Source organism: Oryctolagus cuniculus, chromosome 1 (genome assembly GCF_964237555.1).
Source record: "Oryctolagus cuniculus chromosome 1, mOryCun1.1, whole genome shotgun sequence".
Taxonomy (NCBI): domain Eukaryota; kingdom Metazoa; phylum Chordata; class Mammalia; order Lagomorpha; family Leporidae; genus Oryctolagus; species Oryctolagus cuniculus.
The window spans coordinates 157492136-157517348 of record NC_091432.1 but is presented as its reverse complement, the minus strand read 5'-3'; the positions used below and the strand labels follow the sequence as shown (position 1 = coordinate 157517348).

At 38.9% G+C, this 25213-nt stretch overlaps 1 protein-coding gene across 1 annotated transcript in view; it reads left to right on the top strand.

Moving 5' to 3' along the window:
* The window catches only part of TMC1 (transmembrane channel like 1), a 205407-nt gene that overhangs the window by 33481 nt on the left and 146713 nt on the right, over positions 1-25213 (top strand). The window contains exon 2 of the mRNA XM_051858747.2: positions 14616-14660. Within this exon, the coding sequence (XP_051714707.2) occupies positions 14616-14660 (45 nt within the window). The remainder of the gene's footprint in view (positions 1-14615; positions 14661-25213) is intronic.

Sequence of the window (25213 nt, the reverse complement as noted above, 5' to 3'; positions counted from 1 at the left end):
CTGTACATATTGTAGATATGTTAGGTCGATTAGGTCCATAATGCTGATTAGCTATGTTGTTTCTTTGCTGATTTTCTGCCTAGTTGATCTATCCATTGTTGAACAATGAGGTGTTGAAATCTCCCATTGCTCTTTTATTGGAGTCTCTGTCTCCCTTTAGATCCATTAACATTTTCTTTAAATAGCCAGGTGCCCTGTGTATACATTTTATAACCAGTGTATTTAAATGTATACATTTAAATAACCAGGTGCCCTGTGTATACATTTATTATAGTTACATCTTCCTGTTAAATTGATCACTTAATAATTATGTAATGCCTTTGTCTCTTTTAACAGTTTTATTTATATTTTTTGACAGTGAGAGAGAGAGACAGAGAGAAAGGTCTTCCTTCCGTTGATTCACCCCTCAAATGGCTGCTATGGCTGGCGCGCTGCACCAATCTGAAGCCAGGAGCCAGGTGCTTCCTTCTGGTCTCCCATGCGGGTGCAGGGCCAAAGGACTTGGGCCATCCTCCACTGCCTTCCCCGGCCACAGCAGAGAGCTAGACTGGAAGAGGAGAAACCAGGACAGAATTCAGCACCCCGACTGGGACTAGAACTCAGGGTGCCAGTACTGCAGGCAGAGGATTAGCCTAATGAGCCATGGCGCTGGCCAACAGTTTTTGTGTTGAAGTCTATTTAGTCTGATAGTAGGATGGCAACACCTGCTCTTTTTTGCTTTCTATTAGCATAGAATATCTTTATCCATCTTTTCACTTTCTGTGTGTATCTTTGTTGGTGAGATGTGTTTCTCGTAGGCAGCAAATAGATGGGTCTTTTCTTTTTTTTTAAATATTTATTTATTTGAAAGTCAGAGTAACACACAAAGAGAAGGAGAGGTAGAGAGAAAGATAGAGATCTTCCATCTTCTGATTCACTCCCAATTTGGCTGCAATGGCCGGAGCTGTGCAGATCTGAAGCCAGGAGCCAGGAGCCTCTTCTGGGTCTCCCATGTGGGTGCAGAGGCCCAAGGACTTGGGCCGTCTTCTACTTCTTTCCCAGGCTGTAGCATAGAGCTGGGTCGGAAGTGGAGCAGCTGCGACTTGAACTGGAACCCATGTGGGATGCTGGCACTGTAGGGGCAGCTTTACCTGCTGTGCCAAAGTACCAGCCTCTGGGTCTTTTTTTTTTATACATTCAACCAGTCTGTGTCTTTTAACTGGAGAATTGAGGCCATTTACATTTGAGATAACTATTAATATGTTATGACTCGACCCTGCCATTTTTCCATAAATATTCCTATTGTTTACTTTGGTTTATTTTGTGCTTTTACTGGGATATTTTCTGCCTTCACATTCTTCATAATTATGGCCATCTTTCTGTGTTTCTGTTTGAAACACATCCTTTAGCATATTTTGTAAGGCTGGACATGTAATGACAACTTCTTTTAGTTTCTGTTTGTTATGGAAGGTCTTTATTTCACCTTCATTTATAAATAAGAGCTTTGCAGGGTACAGTATTCTGGGTTGACAGTTTCTCTCTCTTACATTTTGTACTATATCTTGTCATTCTATTCTAGATTGTAGGGTTTCTGAATAGAAGTCAGCCATGAATTTAATTGGAGATCCTCTGAAAGTAATCTGGTATTTTCATCATGCACATTTTAGAATCTTTTATTTATGTTTTAGTGTGAAAAGTTTGACTACAATGTGTCATGGTGAAGATGTTTTCTGATCATGTCAGGAGTTTTAGGTGATTCCTCTACTTGGGCATAACTTTTTTTCTTCAGTTTGGGAAAATTTTTTGGAATTATTTCACTAAATAGGACTTCTAGTCCAGTCTCTCTTTCCTTACCTTCAGGAACTCCCAAGACCCATTTAGTGGGTTGTTAATAGTGCCCCATAAATCTAATATAGTTTTTAGTTTTCTAATTTCTTGTTTTTTTGGTCTGGCTGAATGATTTCTAATGTTTTGTCTTCTGATTTGGATATTCTTTCTTCTGCCTCACTATGTCTGCTGTTATGTCTTTCCACTGTATTTTTTATTTGATTTGAATTATTCATTTCTAAGATTTCATTTTGATGTCTTTTTAAAATCTCAATTTCATGGGAAAGATTTTTTTTTCATTCATGTCATTAATGGTTTTTTTTTTTAGTTCACCAATTTGCTTCTGATTGTTTTTGAGTAAACATATGATTACTTTTTTAATTCCATTTTGGGCATTTCCTGAAATCTCTTCATCTTCACATTCTAATATTGAAATGTGTTTCTTTGGCAGGGGCGAGGTCATAGTGTCCTCCTTATTGTTGTTTCTTGAATTCTTGTGTTTATTTTTGGGCATTTGTGGAGTTGATTTTTGCTTTTTTCCTCTGATGGCTCTTATCTTTCATCTATACCTCTGTGGCTTAGTGGAATATCTGTACTTTCAGTGAATACCAAGAGGTGTGTGGTGGATGTGCCCAGGGAGCCCTGGTCAGTGCTCCTGGGAGGGGTGAATATCCAGGGTAACATCCAAGTTGGGTATGGTAGCTATCCTCTTATTAACAGAAGGGGGGTAGGAGGAATGTTCACCTCTGTTGATAGGATCACTCTTTCACTTCCTCTCCTCCCTTCTCCTCCAAGCTGAGCAATGCCCAGGTATTAGCCCCCAGTGTGTTCCACATTCATCTATGCCAATGTATGAACCACACAAATGATCTGCACAGTCTTCACTATGAGCACGGTTCCCACTGCAATGACCTGGGCTAGGCATGCAAGAAGCTGCACCCTTGATTGCCCAGACACCCAGCTACACAGTACTCTCTCTCATGTAACCACTGAGTCCCCACAGTCTCAGCACACAAGGCTCTCTCAGTTTCTGGGTGCAGAGATTTTGTTCTGCCCTTCCAGCCTGTCCAGTCAACAGAGAGACAGATGTTCCCTGAGCCAGCTCCTCCTAGGCATCTTGATCCTGGTAGGACAGGGGTGCCTCACATTCCTACATGGGTGCCCAGCCACCTCTCAACCAGGCTTAGAGTCAGTGGGGATTGTGGATTTTCCCCTCTGCCAGAATCTCTGGATCACATGTATACACAAGAGCCCCTGGCTGAATGTTACTCTCTCCTCACTACTGCCACCAGTACTGCTGAGAAGATGGCCTCCTGTTTCAGCCAGTTGCTGTGCATGTGCACAGTTTTTTGCAGCTCCCGCCCAAACCCAAAATGGCCCCTGCCCTTTCTCAACTGGAGCACTGTTGTGGGCAAGTTGGGGCAAGATAAACGTTCCCCCTCTACTTCCACTGGGTCTGCAAGCAACCACTAGCAAACACTACCCCTGGAGCTCCAGCGCAGTCTCAAGCCACACTCTCCCACTGGCTATAACACCATGGTTTGCTGCAGTCTGCTCTCATCTCCGTCTCCAAACTGCCACCTGTTTGCAAGGTGTCCATCGCGTAACAAATCTTCCCAAGCAAACGAATCAATTAATTCACAGGCTTTTATTGGGATTCTGCTCCCAGGCGAGGTTCACTGGTCCCAACAGAGCAACAGAGCGGGGGCCGGGGAAGTCATGCGTCAGAGATTGGGAGAGCTCCTTTTATAGATACAGGGCATGGGTGTTAAAGGTTGAGGCAGGTCTGATCTTCATTGGTTGACCTTTAGGCACCCGTGAGGACCTTGGCAAGGACTTTTCTTCCCCTGAAGTACAGGTAGGAACTTTCCATTCCTGGAAGTATAGACCTTCCCTGCATGAGGATCCCAAAGCTACCACTGCTCTGGCTCTTGGCTGCTGCAGTTGTGTTTGTGTTTGTGCTGTGTGTCCGCACCCTAAACAAAGGCCCAGAGCATTCTTCTTCCTCTTGTGGGATTTCCAGTGCAGTTTTCTCTCCAGTTCTGTTCTCCCCTGGGAGTATACTTCCTACTGGTTTTTGTTTTTTTTTTTTTTTTTTTTTTTACTATTTATCCCTAGCCTAGCACAGTACATTGTTCCCTAATCCACCATCTTGGAATCCCTGAGACTCACACATGCTACATTCTATACAGACCATATACCAACAATTTATAGGTTTAGTTTTCCTGGATATTTTTAACTGAATCTTCAAGAGAGAAAAAATTGAGACTGGGTGGTCACAATTCTTATAAAGTTCTTGTTACCAAACCTGAAATCAGGTGCTTGTAGCAAGGGAAGCCAGTGACTCAGAGGATGAGGATTTAGGAAGAAAAGAGGAGAAAGCATACTGAGGATGCTAGTAAGAAGAGAGGTGGTAGCCTGGTGTCCCAACATCCAACCTCTCCAAATGTAAGTGACTCAGAGTTTATACAAGGAAGCACAAATTTAACTGCATGACTGCAATCATGAAGCAGGTATGTAGGGGCTGAGTTCTCCCAAATGTTCCACGGATAACTGGATCCTATTCTTGTGGTCAGGGTCTTTCAGTCCTCATCTTGTGACCAAGTGCGTAAGCTTCAGGGAAATGCAAACAAAATATCAAAGAGTAAGGAGAGGGTCTAGTGTCAGACTTACATTACTCAGGTCTTCTAATCCTCAGAATGGTGTAATTTTAGCCTCTGTTACATCATGAGGTCATCTAGAATTCAAATTCCTTTTCATTCAGTGATGACTATGTTAACTAATTGCCTTAGCTGGGTAGCATATCCTACAAGGTATGATTTTCCCCAGCTGAAGAACAAAAAAAAAAAAAAAAAAAAAGAATGGTTCATTGTTTGTAATGAGTTACATTTTCCTTTCCTTTTTGCTTTTTGTTTAGACAAAAAATTGAACTAAACCATTTAATTCTTGTTTGCTATTTCTGTTTTTTAGGAGGGCAGATCGTCCAAATCAGGAAACTATAAACACAAGTCCCATATTGCTCTCAGTTTTTCTTTCCCAGTCTCTGGTTGCATGGTTGCAGCCCTTCCCTCACCACTGTGTGCACTGAGTCTGCCTTGCCCCCACTGCCTTTTGTTCTTTAGAAGGCACTGATTAACATTTGCTAGTATATGCTAATTATCATCTCTGATGTGAACAAAAGCAGTGTTACAAAGAAAGTATAGAGATGTATACAGAGTTTGTCCAGCACTTCTTTATGTTCTGGAAACAATTGCCTGTTTTCATTTGTTACACAATTCTTTAGTCATTTTTTAAAATTTCTTTGTTTATCCATGATCCTGACAACAAATATTACTCATCTTTTTTTTTTTTTTTTTTTTTTTTTGCAGAAATGCTATGGAAAGATTCTTTTTTGTTCTAAGTAAGCCAAGAAAATTAGCATAGCTGCTAAGGACTTATAATATGTATTTATATTTCATATGGTTGTTAATTTGGTTACCCTATTACTATAAAAGGTTTCAGGCAGAAAAACTCCCATGAGAATGTATTTTGGCTTCACAATACTTATTTACAGTGGTTGCCCTTTACGGTGGTAATTGTAGTCTGAGAGCTCACACTCTGAAAATATATTATGACAGCATGATTAAATAAGAAATGCCCTGCCCTGCAATAATCTGCACGCAAAGAAAAAGCAAGACTCACCGCTTATTTGTTTGCAACCACAGTAAGCTCTGTAGGACTACCTAAATAGCTATTTATTTATTGAATATATATAGTTCTTTGTTAAGCCAACCCTCCAAACCACATAGAGGAAGAACTGTTTTTGTTCTTTTTGTAGAGAGCCAGTGTCACCAAATACCTAATTACAGTCCCTTATAAATATTCCGGCATGTAATTCGCTATTGGAAGAACTATGCTTCAGCATTTCATATTTGCCTTTTCAGTTCAGGGGTGGGAGAATCTGGAAGCAAACCCGTTATCCACTTTGCTCAGCCTGTGTTTAATTATAATTTCATGTCCAATAAAATCAGAAGGAAAAAGTGCAAGAAAATACGATGTGTATCCCCTTTCCCTCCTCATGTCTATAAAAAATTTTATTTCCTTTGTAAGAGGATAGAGACGGATAGAGGGATCTTTTTGCTTTTTTCATTCTGCTCTTCTTGGAGTTAGCTGTCATTTTTCTGTGACCTCAGAGTAAATTGTGTCTCTCCACAGACTATTCTGTTCCATTTGGCAACTACAGTGTTTTATATTGTGTTTTTAATAAAGCAGGCATCACCAGCTATTTATTCTCATCTTCATGGTGGCTCCAGATTGTCAAAAAGTGAGTATAATCTAGGAAGAAAACAGCTACTTTAACAGTTGTATTTTGTGCCTGCTTTCCTCTTTTGGATAGGCGAGTCCTACCAAAAGCCAAAATTATTACTGACTTTGTAATTTTAAAACCAAAGAGATTTGAGCTAACTATTTAGTATCTTTGAGATATTATAATGTTTGAAAATATGATCAGTTTTTTTGCATTTATTATACAAGTTTTCATTAGGATTTTTTAACGTGCATGCCCCTGATTTTCTTATAACTTGTCTTCACAAAGATGAGAAAAATGTTGAAGCGATAGATAATAACCCCCAAAACTGAATGGCGTTGCAATAGAACCCTTAAAACTGAGTGCTCTCACCAGATGAGCGTAAAGCCCTTCTGTGACATTCAGGCAGTGGAAGAAAGGAGGTGCTCATTGCAGAGCATAGTGCAAGGAGCTGGGCAACTGCCATCTAATTCCCTGACTCCCTGAAGGATCTTACATACTGATGTTGGGGCTCAGGTGTATGTTCAGTTCATGTCCAAGTTCCTGGTTGGTCTGTAGTGCCCGAACACCTCCTTCAATTGATCAGTGACATGGTGTCCTATAGGGAATTTTTATTTTATAAAGTGGGTTTCAGTCTGTGTGAGGACTATATACAGGTGGTATGTAGGTACAACCTGTATTGGGCTTAGAGTTCCTGGAAAAGAAATCCCTCAAGAAAAGACCAAACATGGAGATGCTATCTATTAGAGAAACAGATGACCTCATGCATCTAGCTGAACCATTCCCTCAATTCGATGAGTTAATTTTATTTATTTATTTTTTAAGTTTTATTTATTTGAAAGGCAGAGTTAGAGAGAGAGAGAGATCTTCCATCTGCTGATATGTTCCCCAAATGGCCGTGGCTGGGGCTGGGCCAAGCCTAACCTAGGAATCTAAAATTCCATCCAGGTCTATGACAATAGTGGTAGGGGCCCAAGAACTTGTGGCATCTTCCACATTCTTTCTAGGCTCATTAGCCGAGAGTGGATCAGAAATAGAGCAGTTGGGACATGAACCAGTTCTCATATGGGATGTTGGCATTGCAGGGGGTGGTTTAACCTAATGCACCATAACAATGCCCCAGTGTTAATTATAGTAAGTAGTTGATTTTATATCAAAAAGACAAGGCAAAAGCACTTTAAGCTAACTGGAGGGAGGCTGGGAGACCATTGGAAATTAGAACCTGATGGTATTTGGCACCTGCATTTAGGTAGTAGGTTGGTTTCAGAAAGAAGGTCAGCCTAGGTCTGTCAGAATAAATCTTTTCCCCAGATACTTTGATGATATTTAAGTGTCATCTTATTCTGTGTTTCCCACTCCTGAGAATTTTTAAAAATATATTAAAGTTTATAGGGTTATTAAGATATTTGTTAGATATGAGAACTGTATTTATTTGACAGAGAGAGAAAGGGAGAGTGAGAGAACTCACTCCCATCCTCTGATTCACTCCTCAAATGCCCTCAATGGTCAGAATTGGGCTAGGCCAAAGCCAGGAGTAGGGCTGAGGTGAGGAGCTAGTAACTCAATCCAGGTCTCCCATATGGATGGCAAGAACCCAATGATTTGAGTTGTCACTGCTGCCTCCTAGAGTCTGCATCAGCAGGAAGCTGAAGTCAGAAGCCACAGGCAGGTATTGAACTCATGCACAGGACTCAGGATTCAGGCATCTTAACTGGCATATAAACCACTAGGCCAAATGGTTACCTTGGGTAGTGCATTTTAAAGAAACTTTCAAAATCATAGCTTATTTTTATGGTTTAATTTGTCTGTATTCCCTCTTTTCTCTTTTATTCTCTTGAAGGAAGAGATTTTATGTGGTTACTTCTTTATAAAATAAGGAAAGTTTTCTTTGGAATATATATCTTAAAAATAGATTATTTTATTTATATTTTCTAGCTCCTCACTTTCAAATTCTTGTTAAAGTAAAATATTAATAGTCAAAATAGCTGACAAAGTGGTATACTTTTTGTTAACCTGATGTGTTTTTAAAATATGGAATGCTATTATATGAATTTAGACCTCATAATATTTTATATGTATAAAATTAATTTATATAAACATACATGCACTCAACTTTTTGTATCTGTGGGTTCTGAATTCATGGGTTTAACTGTGGATTGAAAGTATTCAGAAAAAAATTCATCTCTACTGAACACGTGCAGACTTGGTTTCTTGTCATTATTCTCTAGGCAATACAGCTTAACACCTATTTGCCTAGGATTTACATTATATTAGGTAGTATAAGTAATCTCAAGATAATTTGAACTATATGGGAGGACATGCAAAGATTCTAGCCAAATACTATACGTTTTGCATATGGGATTTGAGCGTTCACAGATTGCACTGTCTTCAGGGAGTCCTTCAGCAAATTCAGATGGTCAACTTTCAGTCTTAATAATAAGTCTCTTAGCAGTCTCTCAGTCCTTTGGTGCACATCATTTGCCTTCCACATGTCTTGTTTTCCTTCCACTTTACTAGCTACTCATTCTCAATCTTTTTGATGTATTCTTCTTCCTGTCCTCTCAGTTTTGGAGTTCCCTTTTCCTGTTTTGTTTATACTCATTTTCTCAGTGCTCTCATCCTGTCTTGTGACATTAAATACCATCTGTATGCTAATAATTCCAAATTAATATTTCAAGCCCAGACCTTTCAACTACTATCTAAATGTGATGCTTGGGTATCAAAGAGTCATCTGAAATCCAACATGTCAAATTAGAATTCTAATCTTCAGTCCCTTCTTCCTATGTTATTCTCCTTGCAGTCTTCCAGGTACTTTTCTTATAATCCTAGGCCAAAAACCATAGACTTGACCTTGATTTTTCTCTTTCTCTCACATCCTACCCTTATGACATGGGCCTATTAGCTAAGATTTGGAAATGTTAGGACATAGATTAACATCCCTGTTATGGAAGTTTGTGCTAAGGTAAAAAGACAACCAATTTGTTTGAAAATGGCCAAAATTCACTTCTTTACACATAAAAAGAAATTCTGAGAATAAACACAAAGCAATCTAATAATCACAGCTTATTTAATAAACTTGCTACAGCCCAAGTAGCCAACCTACTCTCCAACCTCATTGAGAAAAAGTCATTCTTTGCATCAATTAGCAAGCAAGACTTTAAAGGCAGTTGTATTTTCTTTTCCAATCGACAAACTCACCACAAAACATTTGCTTTATATACCTTTGTGGGTGCACAATAAATACTAATTGGATACATAAATTTTCTGTTTCTAAAATAATAGCCTGGTACAACTAGCATTCATTCAAGAGTCAGAGGAAGAGGTAGCACCATTCAACTGTTCTAGCCACTAGTCACTCTTGATGCCCAAGAATCACAAACTACTTTTGAAATAAGAGAAGACCCCCTAAAATCTACACTAAAATGTAGCCCCTTAATGTTCCCTGGAAATGCTATCTGGGGTGCCACATGTGCTACCAGAATTTGGGGTGCCATACGATTTCAACCTGGGGTTATTACTAAATCCCCAATATTAATAAGCCCGAGAGGGTTCTTGCCTATTTAGAGAAGAATTCTAAATACCGGCACAGATAAACGAGGCAGCATGGTACATTTTAAGCCTTTATTTAGTGTAGGAGGTATCTAGGAAAGTGAAGGCCTTAGTTCAGGTAGGTGAGAGGGGAGAGTCTGGAAACTAGGGTAGCGTCCATACCACTCAGAGAGCAGGCCAAAGCCACGTGTAGCAAGCACCTCGAGCTGCTATCCACCGCTTATCACCGACAGCAACGCAGAGGCAGAGTGCGTTCTGCGCCCCTCCCTGCCTTTTTATACATTTTCCACAGGGAAGTGGTTTGTGTCCAGGTGGGCACTCAGGTATGGTCAGGTAGAGCCTGATGTCACATGGGGGCATGGTGGGGGTATCAGGTGGGGTGTAAGATCACCTAGAGCATGGCGAAGGTATCAGGTAGGGTGTGAAGTCACACAGGGGCGTGGCAAGGGGGTGGTCTTCCAGCTCACAAATCTAATCAATTTTAGCCTGTATGCCTGCCTGCTTCATTCCCCCCTCAGAGACTCCAGACCTTGATCTTCAGGGGATGTTGATGGGCGTCGAGTCTCCATCTTCTGTAGCTGCTTCCTGCTGATTATGGGTGCAGACCCTGCCTGTTCTCGGTCCGGAAGTCTCTGCCTATCTCATCTAATGAGTTCACTTCACGAGCTGGATCTCTTTCGGTCACCACCATCCTCCATGTCTCCTGCCTACTTTACTTTCAGTGCTTTAAATTAAATAAGAAAGCCCACAACAGAATTCACTTTTCTGAAGTACTCTTTCGTCTCTGAAATGTGACACATGGCTGTTGTTTCCATTTACTGTTTTTAAGTACGGAATCTATTTGCATGAAAGGAAGCTCTGGATTGCCTGGGAGTTCATCTGCTCCTATTGCATTCTCTTCTCTTCAGAATTCGTATTCATAGTTCAGCTTGCTGTCTTCAACAGTTTGACAGACCTCTTGTCCCTTCACTGTCCTCTCATCATTCCCAAGAAAGAAGATTATTTTTAAAGTAGTTGGTCAATTGGATTTGAAGAGCCATCAAACCATGTTGTACCTGTGAGGTGTGTGTGTGGGGGGGGTGTCCTGTGATTGAAAATAAGCTCCTGGGAATTATTAAGAGAAGAGGTGGTGATCTTAAGAGTGAAATGGTGGTGAAGAAAGGGGACCTGGGTTCTTGGAACGAATTTCCATGCAGATAAGGCAGTGAAAAAGCAAGGTGTGTTTAGGTCAGACACCTACCACAGTAGCCAGGAGGGGGGCTGCAAGAGAGGCAGACCAAGAAACTATGATGGTCCAATCTTTTAAGCATGATTTTGGAGTTGGGGGGGGATTACAGAACAATCAATCGGAGGGTGGGGACAAATCCCGGAAAAAGGCTGCAATCATAATCCTTTCTAGATTGCCCATGATAAAACAAACAAAAGCCATCAGAAGGGTGGAATTGTCTGTTTTCATGGTAAACAGAAGGGTGAAATCACTGCTTCCTTGCTATTTTCATGATAAAACTGGAAACTCAGAGGAGTGTGATCAACACTTTTTTCTTGCTAAAGGAAGCTTTTGAGGAGAAGCATGCATTTTGCACTTTCTTAGAGACTTCTTCTTCCTTCATTCTGACCAGGACCGACCTAACTGCCTATTAGTCCATCTACCCCTCACAGTGATAGCCCCTCAAAGATTGTCTCAGAAAGGAAAGACAGTCTGATTCTCAGGATTAAATATTCTAAGTTACTTCTTTGCATAAGCTTTTGTCTGGAAAGTTGTTCGTGTGTTTCTTCTTTAGCACTGCTTTGAGTTGAAGGAAATACAGACCAGTGTATAGTCTTCAGGCCAAATATTATTCTGTTAAAACTTGGTTTGAAATCTTAGTAGAGTCTTATATCTCCTAGTCATACTGCTGCTACTTAGTTCTTGATGTTGGTGATGCCTTGTTAAGGTTTTGAACCAAGGAAAATAACAATTATTATCATAATGCCTAAGAAAATGGGCAGAGGAATATGGTTGAGATGAGAGACTCCTAATGAGACTATGGAGATGACCATGTACCAACCAATATCACTACTGGAAAGCCAATTCAAAAGGAGGGAATAGGCTCTTTCTGCAACACTCTTCATTGCATCACTTGGAAATCAGACATGTGTCTTGGTTCTGTGTTTGCCACCACTATTGTAGATTTTCAGAAATTTTTTAATGTTCACCAATATTTTTAATAAACATTTTATTTTAATGTGTATTTATGTTTATTTTAAAGAGCAGAGTGAGAGGGAGATATAGAAAGAGAGAAAGAGAAAGAAGTCTTACCAGTCACTTGCCAAATGCCTGCAAAAGAGCAGTCTGGGTCAAACAGAAGCTAGGAGCTAGAAACTCCACCTGGGTCTTCTTCCTTGTGGGCAGGGACTCAAGTACTTGAGCTATCATCTACTGCCTCTCAGGATCCAGTTGCAGGAAGCAGGATCATAAGCAAAGAAGAGGGAATTTAGCTGGCACTTAGATATAGGATATGGGTGCCCCAAGTGGCATGCCACAATGTCCACACTTAATTGTCATCTATGACTGCCCTTTCTGTCTCAGAGAAGGTGATCCTTGACTCTAGCCCTGCTTTTTCCCTCCTCTAGTTATTAGAGAAAACTGTATTGTTGCTTATTTCCTTGGCTTGGGATATTTGCTTCTTTTGCTTTTCTTTTTGAATATATAATCCTTCCTAAAGATTTGCTTATCTTTTAGTAATTCTTCCTAATCTACTTAACTGACTTTATTTAATTGCATTACAGTGAGCAGATCATTACAAATCAGCATATTATTTTGTGCAGAAATGTATCTATAATTTGCCTTGGCTAAACTTGATACACAAGAGGTTGTGGGTCAGTGTTAACTATTTTTTTCTCAGTTGTTCCTATATCATGCATATGGATAAGACCCAGCTCCAAGGTTAATCTTACATCATTAAAATGTCTTCCTAGAGTATTTTTCTTTGAAGAAGCTTGGTGGTGGCATTAATTGCAGATAAAAGACCATGACCTATTATAGAATGTAGAATATTTTCTTAGAACATTATTGGAAACTCTCAGTAGTGACATAAAAATCTTTGTCCTGGGCAGAATCAATTACAACCAACTATGCCCACTCTGAACAAAAGAACATTTGTGTTCACGTTCCAAGGCTGATGTTGAATGATAACATTTTTGCATATCTTAAGAATTTTTATGCAGATGCTATGTAAAGGCAAAAAGAACTTTCACAATAATCCGCTTTGTGAATAGAATTTGCACTCTTGGCATGTGTTGCCTTTTCAATATGCCTGTCAAGTTGTAAAAAATGACCTTTGACACTGTACAGGCAGAAACAAAACCAGAGATTGTTTCCCCTATTCACAGCAATGTTTGTCATCTTTATTCTTTTGACATGCCATTCTACCTTAAATAAAAATACAAAATTATTATTTTATAAATAAATTTCTAGGATTTGGGTTTTAAGAAACAATCTACTTTAATTTTTACCTAGGTCAGTTATAGAGCCGTCTCTGCTGACAGACAACGAAGGAACATTAGGTTGACAAAGGAAAAAATATCTACTAATTAATATATTTTTTCCATATTACTTTCCCACTAAAATGTTATAAAAGGCAGGAGTGAGAGTTTGGCCTAGTAGTTAAGATGTCCGCTACCACAGCAGAGAACCTGAGTCTAAGTTCTACTGGTGGTTTCTGATTCCAACTTCCTGCTAATGTGGACTCTGGCTTGAGTAATTGGCTCCTTGTCATTATATGAGAGATCTAGATTGAGACCTCTCAGCTTTGATCTGACTCAGGTATTTGAGGAGTGAACCAGCATGTTTACCAGCAGATGGAAGCTCTGTCTTTGTTTGTCTGCCACTGTCTCTTTGTCTCCCTACCTCTCAAGTAAAAAAATTTAAAAAGAAAGCTTTTATATTCTCTTATAAAAATGGAACAGTTTTAAAAAATGATACTGCATCATTTTGGAGTGAGGGATGAAGAGGAAATGTTCTTTGGATTGAAAAAAATTGTAAAATCACTTGTCTCCACACTGTCAAGGTGAGTCATATACTGGGAAATTTGGACTGTATCAATATAATACAATTAGAAATAATTTAAAGAGCAGAGATCCTACTTTAAGAATTTTTCAAATGATATTTTAATGCTTGATAAATGTGATTTGAATGAATTGTTCTCTATTTTTTAGGTAGTTAATTTGGTTTTATCAAACAAATTTGTCTTTTTTTGTTTGTTTTTGACAGGCAGAGTTAGACAGTGAGAGAGAGAGAGACAAAGAGAAAGGTCTTCCTTCCATTGGCTCACCCCCAAAATGGCTGCTACGGCTGGCACGCTGTGCCGATCTGAAGCCAGGAGCCAAGTGCTTCCTCCTGGTCTCCCATGTGGGTGCAGGGCCCAAGCACTTGGGCCATCCTTCACTTCCTTCCTGGGCCACAGCAGAGAGATGGACTGGAAGAAGAGCAACCAGGACCGAATCCGGCACCCCGACCGGGACTAGAACCCGGGGTGCCAACACCGCAGGCGGAGGATTAGCCTAGTGAGCTGTGGCGCCGGCCCCAAACAAATTTGTTTGTGCATGTGAATATAGTTCTTGATAACTCAGTTCCATAAAATGAAATGACCCCCAAATCCCAAATCTACTTACTGTTGTTTAGTATTGATTTTGGTTGAAGGTTTTATTTTCCTTATGCCACAATGCTGACCTTGATTGAAATTATTTTGTATTGAACTAACAGAATTATAGATGATATATTTTGCAAAGCCCCAGAGACAAGAAAACTAAGAAATTTTTTCACAGAATTATTGAAGGGGATATAAATACATATCTCTAATAAACAATGCTCATTTTGACGTGCATATTGGATTTTTTTTTACTATGCAAAAACACTATGGTGAACATATTGAAAGTAAAAAATACTAACTATTGTACAGACATTTAAATTTGCTATGCTTTCTTTCTTCAACAGTACAAATCCAAGTGGAGGAAAAAGATGATACTGAAGAAAGTTCAAGTAAGTAGGGATGGGCCTCCCTGGCATATGTTTCTTGTAGAATACCACTAAATTCAACCCCTATAGTATGGGTTTGAACAACCACATAAAAGCAAAGGAGCATATATGGATGATTTTTTTATGGTCTGACAAAAGAGATTAGCTCCAGCAAACAGAATCCCCATTCTAGATTCTATTCCATTTGCACACATACACATCCTCCCAATTTATAAATTGTTCATGGCAAAGTAGATGGTAGTGCAGAAAACTATTTGCTTTTTACTTCTGTCCTATTTTCCCTGGAAAAGCTTTTGGCTCAAAAAGCTTACTCTAAGACTGAATCTATAAAATGTAACAGATTGGCAATTTTGACTGAACTGACCAGGTACTTCAACTAAAATGAATGACCATGTTCCTTTGTACCAAATATATGTTTGTTTTATCCAAATTGTTCCATTGTTTTTACTTTGTGTAGGTTTGGATGAAAAGCCTGAATTCACCCCTCTCAAGCACCCAGACCACTCAAGGATAGAAATATGAGAAAGACCCATTATATGAGCAAAAGCTGTAATTTTATAAAAACAAACAAAAGCAATATCTAACGAAGAGTTCAGTTAGAGGAACACTGAGGCTATCAATTTAACACCCTGAGCACAACACGGCAGCCACTGAATGCTCACAATGACAACTGCTTGCATTAAGCGGTTGCCTCCTACATGCAAACCTCTGAGTCCAACATAGATTCTGCACCATAACTTGACTGGTGAATTGAGTCCATTCTAAAGGCAGTATTGTACACAATTCTGCATTCAGTAGGCAACCATAAAATAGTATTTTTTAGAATTGGAATATTTGGAAATTAGATAAAGCACTGAAAACTTTTTTTTTCTAAAGAGTAATAGATAAAGTTAATGATACACAATTCATCCATGGCAAAGCATGCAAGTTTATTAGTTTTATCTTTTTTTAAAAAATGACCTCAAGTAAATTTATTTCTAGATTCTTCACATTTACATACATCTGTTGTTGCCTTTTGAAAATTCTTAAAACCCATTTTTAAATTTCATTCCACTATAATTAAAACTATGCCATGTATGATTCCATGAATTGAGACTTGTGTTATGGCTCAGAATGTGATTTATTCTGGTGAATGTTCCATGTGCATTGAATGTATGGTCTCTGTCATTAGGTAGAGAGTTTTTTTTTTTTTTTTAAATATTTAGCCTAAATTAGTGTTGTTTAAGTCTTTAATAGCTATTCTAATTTTTTTACTGTGCTAAGAGCTCATATTATGAAATCTACTCTTACCATCATAAAAAAATTTTAAGTGTACAATATAGCATTGTTAACTAACATTGTACCTCAGTACCTGCAATGGATTGGTTCCAAGACCCCCAGTAGACACCAAAATCCATGGGATATTCAAGTTTCTTATATAAAATAGCATAATATTTGCATGTAATCAACACAGTCCTATATACTTTATTTTTTCCCAAAAAACATTTTATTTAAGGAATACAAACTTCATGCTTTCCATAAATATAACTTTAGGAACATAGAGATTCTTCCATGCTACCTGCCCTCCCACCCACACTGCCACCCCTCTTCCTCCTCCATCTCCTATTCAAATCCTTATTTCTTACTAAGATCTATTTTCTTTCTTTCTTTCTTTCTTTCTTTCTTTCTTTCTTTCTTTCTTTCTTTCTTTCTTTCTTTCTTTCTTTCTTTCCTTCTTTCTTTCCTTCTTTCTTTCTTTCTTTCTTTCTTTCTTTCTTTCTTTCTTTCTTTCTTTCTTTCTTTCTTTCTTTCTTTCTTTCTTTCTTTCTTTCTTTCTTTCTTTCTTTCTTTCTTTCTTTCTTTGACAGGCAGAGTGGACAGTGAGAGAGAAACAGAGCGAAAGGTCTTCCTTTACTGTTGGTTCACCCTCCAGTGGCCACCAAGGCTGGCTTGCTGCGGCTGGCGCACTGTGCTGATCCGAAGCCAGGAACCAGGTACTTCTCCTGCTCTCCCATGCGGGTGCAGGACCCAAGCACTTAGGCCATCCTCCACTGCACTCCTGGGCCATATCAGAGAGCTGGACTGGAAGAGGGGCAACCAGGACAGAATCCGGCGCCCCGACTGGGACTAGAACCCGGTGTGCTGGCGTTGCAGGCAGAGGATTAGCCTATTGAGCCATGGCACTGGCCAAGATCTATTTTCAATTAACTTTATACACAAATGATTAACTCTAAACTAACTAAGGAGTTCAACAAGGGCTGCTCAAAGTCATTGTATCACAATGTGTTATTTTACTTGTATAGATTACTTTTTAGTTGTTCTATTAGTTATTACAGGTCAGGAAGAACATATGGTATTTGTTCTTTTGAGACTGGCTTATTTCCCTAAAAATGATGTTTCCCAGTTTCATCCATTTTGTTGCAAATGACAGAATTTCATTTTTCTTACCACTGTGTAGTATTCCATAGTGTCCATTTCCCATAATTTCTTTATCCAGTCTTCAGTTGACAGGCATTTGGGTGGATTCTATATCTTAGCTATTGTGAATTGTGCTGCAATAAACATGGGAGTACCGATAACTTTCACATGCTGATTTCATTTCCATTGGGTAAATTCCCAAGAGTGGGATTTTTGGGTTATGTGTTAGGACTGTATTCAGATTTCTGATATCTGCATACTGTCTTCCACAGTGGCTGTGCCAGTTTACATTCTCACCACCAATAAGATTAGGGTACCTTTTTCCCTACATCCTCGCCAGAATTTGTTGTTTGATTTCTATATGAAAGCCATTCTAACTGGGTGAAGTGAAACCTCATTGTGGTTTTGATTTGCATTTCCCTGACAGCTAATGATCCTGAGCATTTTTTCATGTGTGTGTTGGCCATTTGGATTTCCTCATTTGAAAAATGCCTGTTCAAGTCCTCTACCCATTTCTTAACAGGGTAGTTTGTTTTGTTCTTGTTGAATTTCTTGATTTCTTTATATATTCTGGTTATTAATCCGTTATCAGTTGTACAGTTTGCAAATAATTTCTCCCATTCTGAAGGCTGTCTTTTCACTATGCTGAGTGTTTCTTTCGCAGTACAGAAGCTTCTCAATTTGATACAATCCCATTTGTGAATATTGGCTGTGATTGCCTGTGCCTCCTAGGTTTTTTCCAAGAACTCTTTGCCTATGCCAATGCCAATGCCTTACAAGGTTTCCCAAATGTCCTCTAATAATTTGATGGCATTGAGTGGTAGGTTTACGTCTTTAATCCATTTGGAGTGGATTTTTGTGTAAGGTGTAAGGTAGGGGTCTTCCTGCATACTTCTCGCATATGGAGATCCAGTTTTCCCAGCACCATTTGTTGAAGAGACTTTCCTTGCTCCAAGGATTGATTTTAGCTCCTTTGTCAAAGATAAGTATGTTGTAGATGTGTGGGTTGATTTCTGGATTTTCTATTCTGTTCCATTGGTCTATCCATCTGTTTTTGTACCAGTACCAGGCTGTTTTGATTATAACTTCCCAGTAGTATGTCTTGAAATCTGGTATTTTGATGCTTCTGGCTTTGTTTTTGTTTTATATGATTGCTTTAGCTATTCAGGGCATCCTGCATTTCCATAGGAATTTCAACATCTTTTTTTCTATATAACAGAAGAATGTCATTGATATTTTGATTGATATTGCATTGAATATATAAATGGCTTTCAGTAATATGCACATTCTGATGATATTGATTCTTGTAATCCAAGAACATGGAATATTATTCCATTTATTTATGTTTTCTTTTTTGCTTTCTTTAATGTTTTGTAATTTTCATCATAGAGATCTTTGACATCCTTGGTTAAATTTATTCTAATGTATCTGATTTTTTTGCAGCTATTGTGAATGTGATTGGTCTTTTGTCTGTGTATATAAAAGCTATTGATTTTATGTGCTCATTTTATATCCTGCCACATTACCAAACTCTTCTATGAATTTTAATAGTCTATTAATGGAGTCTTTTGGATCTCCTTTATAGAATCCTTTCATCAGAAAATAGGAATAGTTTGACTTCCTCCTCCCAATTTGTATCATTTGATTTCTTTTTCTTGCCTAATGGCTCTGGGTAAAACTTCCAGGACTATAGTCAATAGCATTGGTGAGAGTGGGCATCCTGGTCTAGTTCTGGATCTCAATGGGAATGCTTCCTTCTTTTCTCCATTCAATAGGATGCTGGTTGTGGGTTTGTCATAAATTGCCTTGAATGTCTTGAGGATTGTTCCTTCTAAACCCAATTTGCTTAACGTTTCCACCATGAAATGGTGTTTCATTTTATCAAATGCTTTCTCTGCAGCTATTGAGATATTCATATGATTTTTTTTCTTCACTTTGTTAATATGATGTATCACATTGATTGATTCATGAATGTTGAACCACCATGCATACCTGGGCTATATCCCACTTGGTCCATGTGAATAATCTTTGTGATGTGTTGTTGGAATCAATTGGCTAATATTTTACTGAGGATTTTTGCATCTATGTTTATCAGGGATATTGGTCTAAAGTCCTCTTTCTTTGTTTTATATTTTTCAGATTTAGGAATTAAGGTAATGCTCGTTTCATAGAAAAAATTTGGGAGGATTCCCACCCTGTCAATTGTTTTGAATATCATGGGAAGAATTAGAGTTAGTTCTTCTTTAAATGTCTGGTAGAATTCAACAGGGAAGGCATCCAGTCATGTGCTTTTCTTTGATGGGAGGGTCTTTATTACTGATTCAATTTTAATGTTAGTTATCAGTCTGTTTAGGTTTTCTGTGTATTCATGACTCAATTTAGGTAAGTTCTATGTGTTCAGGAATTCATCCATTTCTTCTGGGTTTCCACATTTGTTGGCATACAGCTCTGTGTAGAAATTTCTGATGATTCTTCTTATTTCTATGGTATCTGTGGTTACATTTCATTTTTCATCTAAAATTTTATTGATTTGAGCCTTGTCTCTCTTTTTCTTCTTTTGGTTAGTTTGGCCAGTGGCATGCCAATTTTGTTTATTATTTTTTTTCCAAAAAACCAGCTTTTTGTTTCTCTAATCTTTTGTATTGTTTTTGTTTTTTTTTTGGTCTCAATTTTGTTTATTTCTTCTCTAACTTTAATTATTTCTTTTTCTCCTAGTTTTGGATTTGGTTTGCTGTTGATTTTCTAGCTCCTTGAGATGCATTGATAGGTCAGTTATTTGGTGAGTTTCCAATTTCTTGATATAGGCATATATAAAGTATAAAGTTTCTTCTTAACACTACTTTTGCTATATCCCATAAGTTTTTTTTATTTTTTTTTTGACAGATAGAGTTAGGCAGTGAGAGGGAGAGACAGAGAGAAAGGTCTTCCTTCCGTTGGTTCACTCCCCAAATGGCCATATGGTCAGCACCACGCTGATCCGAAACCAGGAGCCAGGTGCTTCCTCCTGGTCTCCCATGCAGGTGCAGGGCCCTCCCAGGCAACAGCAATGAGCTGGAATGGAAGAGGAGCAACTGGTACTAGAACCCGGTGCTCATATGGGATGCTGGCACTGCAGGCAGAGGATTAACCAAGTGAGCCAAGGCACTGGCCCCCCTGTAAGTTTTGATATGTTGTATTGTCATCTTCATTTGTTATCAGAATTTTTTTTTATTTCTCTCTTGATTTCTTCAATGACCCACTGTTCATTCAGGAACATTTTGTTCAGTCTCCATATATTTGCATGTGTTCTATCTTTCTGTGTTGTTTATTTCCGACTTCATTCATTCTGATCTGCATGGTACAATTTTGATTTTTTTTTAATTTAATAAGACTTGCTTTATGGCCCAGCATATGGTTCATCCTAGAGAAAGTCTATGCATTGATGACAAGAGTGTGTATTCTGCAAGTTGGGGATGAAAAGTTCTGTAAATATCAGGTCCATTTGGTCCATAGTGTCAGTTAGCTCTATTTGTTAATTTTCTGTCTAGTTGATCTGTACACTGATGAAAGTGGGATGTTGAATTTTCTCATTGCAATTTTATTGGAGTCTATGTCTCTATTTAGATCCAATAACATTTCTTTTAAATAGCCAGGTGCCCTGGCATTAGGTGCATATACATTTATTATAATCATATCTTCCTGTTAAATTGATCCCTTAATCATTACATAGTGCCTGCCCTTCTTTGTCTCTTTTCACAGTTTTTATGTTAAAGTCTATTTTGTCTGATATTAGGATAGCTACACTAGCTTTTTCATGGTTTCTGTTAGCATGGAATATCTTTTTCCATCCTTTCACTGTTAGTCTGTGTACATCTTTTTTGGTGAGGTATGTTTCTTGTAGGCAGCAAATAAATGGTTTTGTTTTTTAATCCATTCAGCTGGCCTTTATTTGTTAACTGGAGCATTTGGGTCTTTTACACTCAAGGTTGCTATTGATAGGTAATGACTTGGCCCTGCCATTTTTCTATAAATATTCTTATTGTTTACTTTGGATTTCCTTCATACTTTTCCTGGTAGATTTTCTGCCTTCACATTCTTTCATAATGATGACTCTGTGTTTCTGTGTGCAGCACATTCATGAACATCTTTTTTAAGGCTGTATGAGTGGTGACAAATTTTTTCATGTTCTACTTTTAATGGAAGGTCTTTATTTCACCTGCATTCTTAAATGAGAGCTTTGCAGGGTACAATATTGTAGGTTGACAGTTTTATTTTTTCTCTTAAGTCTTGGACTATGTCTCGCCATTGTCTTCTGTCCTATAGAGTTTCTGATGACAAGGCTGCTGTGAGTCTATTTGGAGATCCTCTGAAAGTAATCTGGCATTTCTCCCATGCACATATCAGAATCTTTTCTTTATGTTTTACTGTGGAGAGTTTGACTACAGTGTATGTATCATTGTGAAGATTTTTCCTGGTCATGTCTTTAAGGAGTTCTATGTGCTTTTTTATTTGGATGCCCCATTCTTTCTCCAAATTAGGAAATTTTTCTGTAATTATTTCACTGAGTTGGCCTTCTAATCAGTTCTCTTTACATACCTTCAGGAGCTCCTACGATTCATATGTTGGGTCATTTAAGAGCATCCTATAAATCTCCAATTCTGTTTTTAATTTTTCTGATTTCTTCTCCTTCTCCTTCTTTTTCCTTTTTGTTTTTTTTCTGACTGAAAAGTTTCCAAAGATTTGTTTTCTATCTCGGATATTCTTTCTTCTATGTCACTAAAGGCTTTCCAGTATATTTTTTAAAATATTGAATTATTCTTCATTTCTAATATTTCATTTTGATTTCTAATTTTTCATTCATGTTATGTATTAATTTCTTTGCTTCTCATTTCTTCTGAGTAATCACAAGATTAATCTTTAGAAATCCACTTCAGGCCTTTCATCAATCTCTTCATCTTCATTCTAATAATGAATTTTGTTCAAGTATGTTCTTTTGGGGGCCTCATATTATTTTTCTTGTTTCTTGAATTTCTGTGTTTATTTTTAGGCATTTGTGGTGATACTTATTAGTTTTTTTTTTTTCCTCTGATGGGTTTTATTTTTGAACTATGTGTCTGTGGCATAGTGGAATGTCTGCTCTTTCAGTGAGTATGTGGAGGTGTGTTTTGGGTGTGGTCAGGGAGCTCTGGTCAGTGCTCCGGGTGGGGTGAGTATCCAGGGTTACACCTAGATTGAGCAGGGTAGATCTCTTCTTGTTAACAGAAGGGGAAGTATATTCATCTCTGTTGGCATTATCTCACCCTCACCTCCTCTCTTCTAAGGTGATCAAGGCTTTGGTGTTAGCCCTCAATGGGTTCAGTACTCATCTGTGATTCCTCATGAACTGTACAAAGAATCTGTGCTGTCCTCTGTGTGAGGACGCATGCTGCTGCAATGACCCATCCCAGGCCTTCTGGAAGCTCTGAGCATGTGGAGCCACACACAGTGATTGCCCAGAGATCCAACTACTCCCTGCACCCTCTCATGCATAACAGAGTTCTCACAATCTCAGCACTCAGGGCTTGCACAGTCACCGTGTGCAGAGGATCCACTCTGCCATGCTTGCTGTCCTGTCCACAGAGAGGCTGAAACTTTCCCAGAGCCAGCTGCACGTGGCTGCTCCACTAGGTGATTTGAGCCCCAGAGCCTGGGAGCTTTGGATATGTTGATAAGTTAGGGACGCCTCACAGTTGTCTCTGGGTGTCCAGCCCCCTGCCAATCTTCACAGCTAGACTTAAAGTGAGTGGGGAACACGGGCTTTTCCCTTTGATGACATCAGTGGATCACACACGTGCACAATATCCTCCAGCCACAGCTCTGCTTGTTTCACAATTGTGCTGGGCATGTATGAGTCTCTGTAGCCAGTACTAATATTGGTATGGCTCCTCCCCATTGGTTGCTGGGTGCGTGCTCCTCCCCATTGGTTGCTGGGTGCGTGCACTGGGACTGCTGCAGTGGCCTCTGCTGACTGTCCCCGCCAGTTTCTGGGGGCACACACAAAGGCTACAGCAACTTCTACCTACTAATGTCCAAAAAGGCACCTGCCCTCTCTCAACCTGTTGCTGGGAAGTATGGAGAGAGAGAGGTGTGCCCCTTTTCTTTGTCTCTGGGTGAGCATGTACCCTGTTCTCTTCAAGGCTCTGGGACAGACTCAAAGACAGTGCAGTCCACTCGGCTCTCTCTCCAGCTGTATCACCAGTGGCATGGGCTGCTGCAGTCTAATCTTGCCGTGCTCTCCAAAGCTGGGGCTTTCTCTGGCTCAGGATGCTGGGGACATTTGTGGTGTCCATTCTCACTGCTGAACATCTGCACCTTCCACGCAGATCCGTAGTGTCTCTCCTCCTTCTTCAGAATCTCCACTGCTGTTTTCCCTCCACCTCTCCCCTGAGAATGCAGTTTCCTAACTTTTGTGTTAGTATTTTCCTGTAGTCTAGAGCAGACCACCCTGTCCTTATTCCACCATCTTGAAATCCACCCTTCATTGTATTAATGTGATGTGTCATGTTACTTAATTTTTGTAGGTTCAAACTACTCTGCATCTCAAAGATAAATCTCACTGGGATGTGGTGTATGATCTTTATAATATATTGCTGAAACTGATTTTCTCATATTTTACTCAGAATTTGTGCATCTATGTTAATCAGGAATATCAGCTAGTAGTTTTCTTTTTTATACACTTTGTCTTTGAATGCCTGTGGTATCAAGGCAATGCTAGCTGCATATAATGAGTTTTGAACTGTTCCAAACTTTTCAATTTTATTGATGAATCTGAGGAGAATTACATTAAATCTGTAGTCACTTAGTAGAATTCACCAGTGAAGCCATTAGATGCTGGAGTTTTCTTGTTGAGAATTTCTTGCTTATTGATTTAATCCCCTTATTATATTATAGGTCTGTTCATACTTCCCGTTTATTTCATGATTCATTCTTGGTAGGTTTTGCTTCCAGGAATTTGTCCATTTCTTCAAGTTTATCCAATTTCTTTGTCTTTAGTTATTCATAGTAATTTCAAAGGATCTTTTACTTCTGTAACATCAGTTGTTATGTCTTTCATTTTTTATTTAGTTGTATCTTATTTTAGCAAAGTTTTTTCAATTTTATTAAACTTCAGAAACAACTCAATTTCATTATTTTTTCTATTGTATTGCTAGTGTCTGTTCCATGTATTTATGCTATGATCTTTGTTATTTCCTTTCTGTTAACTTTGCCTTAGTTTGTTGTTGTTGTTATTGTTGTTGCTTTTAGTTCTGTAATGCGTAAGATTTCATTGGAACTTTTTTCCTTACATAATGTTGGTGTTAATGGTATAAACTTTATGCTTTGCACAGCTTGCTGCATCACATAAGCTTTAGTATGTTTTGTTTCATTTTTTTCCTTTTTATTTATTTATTTTTTATTTATTTTATTTTTTTGACAGGCAGAGTGGACAGTGAGAGAGAGAGAGACAGAGAGAAAGGTCTTCCTTTGCTGTTGGTTCACCCTCCAATGGCTGCCATGGCTGGCGCGCTGCAGCCGGCGCACCGCGCTGATCTGATGGCAGGAGCCAGGTGCTTCTCTGGTCTCCCATGGGGTGCAGGGCCCAAGCACTTGGGCCATCCTCCACTGCACTCCCTGGCCACAGCAGAGAGCTGGCCTGGAAGAGGGGCAGCCGGGACAGAATCCGGCGCCCCTACGGGGACTAGAACCCGGTGTGCTGGCGCTGCTAGGTGGAGGATTAGCCTATTGAGCTGCAGTGCCAGCCATGTTTTGTTTCATTTTAATTTGTCATAAGATATTTGTAATTTTTCTTTTGATTTCTTCTTTGACCCATTAGTTCAGAGTGTGTTAATTTCCACATATTTGTTACTTTTCCAGTTTTTCTTCTATAAATTTCTAGTTTCATCCCTTTGGGAGAAAAAAATACTTGAAATGGTATCAATATTTTTTCTAAAGAATTACTTTATTTGTTTGAAAGACAGAACAGTTACAGAGAGTATAGAGACAGAGAGAGAGAGAAAGAGGTCTTCCATTCCACTGGTTCACTCCCCAAATGACCACAACAGCCAGAGCTGAGCTGATTAGAAGCCAGGAGCCAGGAACTTCTTCCAGGTCTCCCTCGTGGGTGCAGGGGCCCAAGGAGATAGGCCATCTTCTACTGCTTT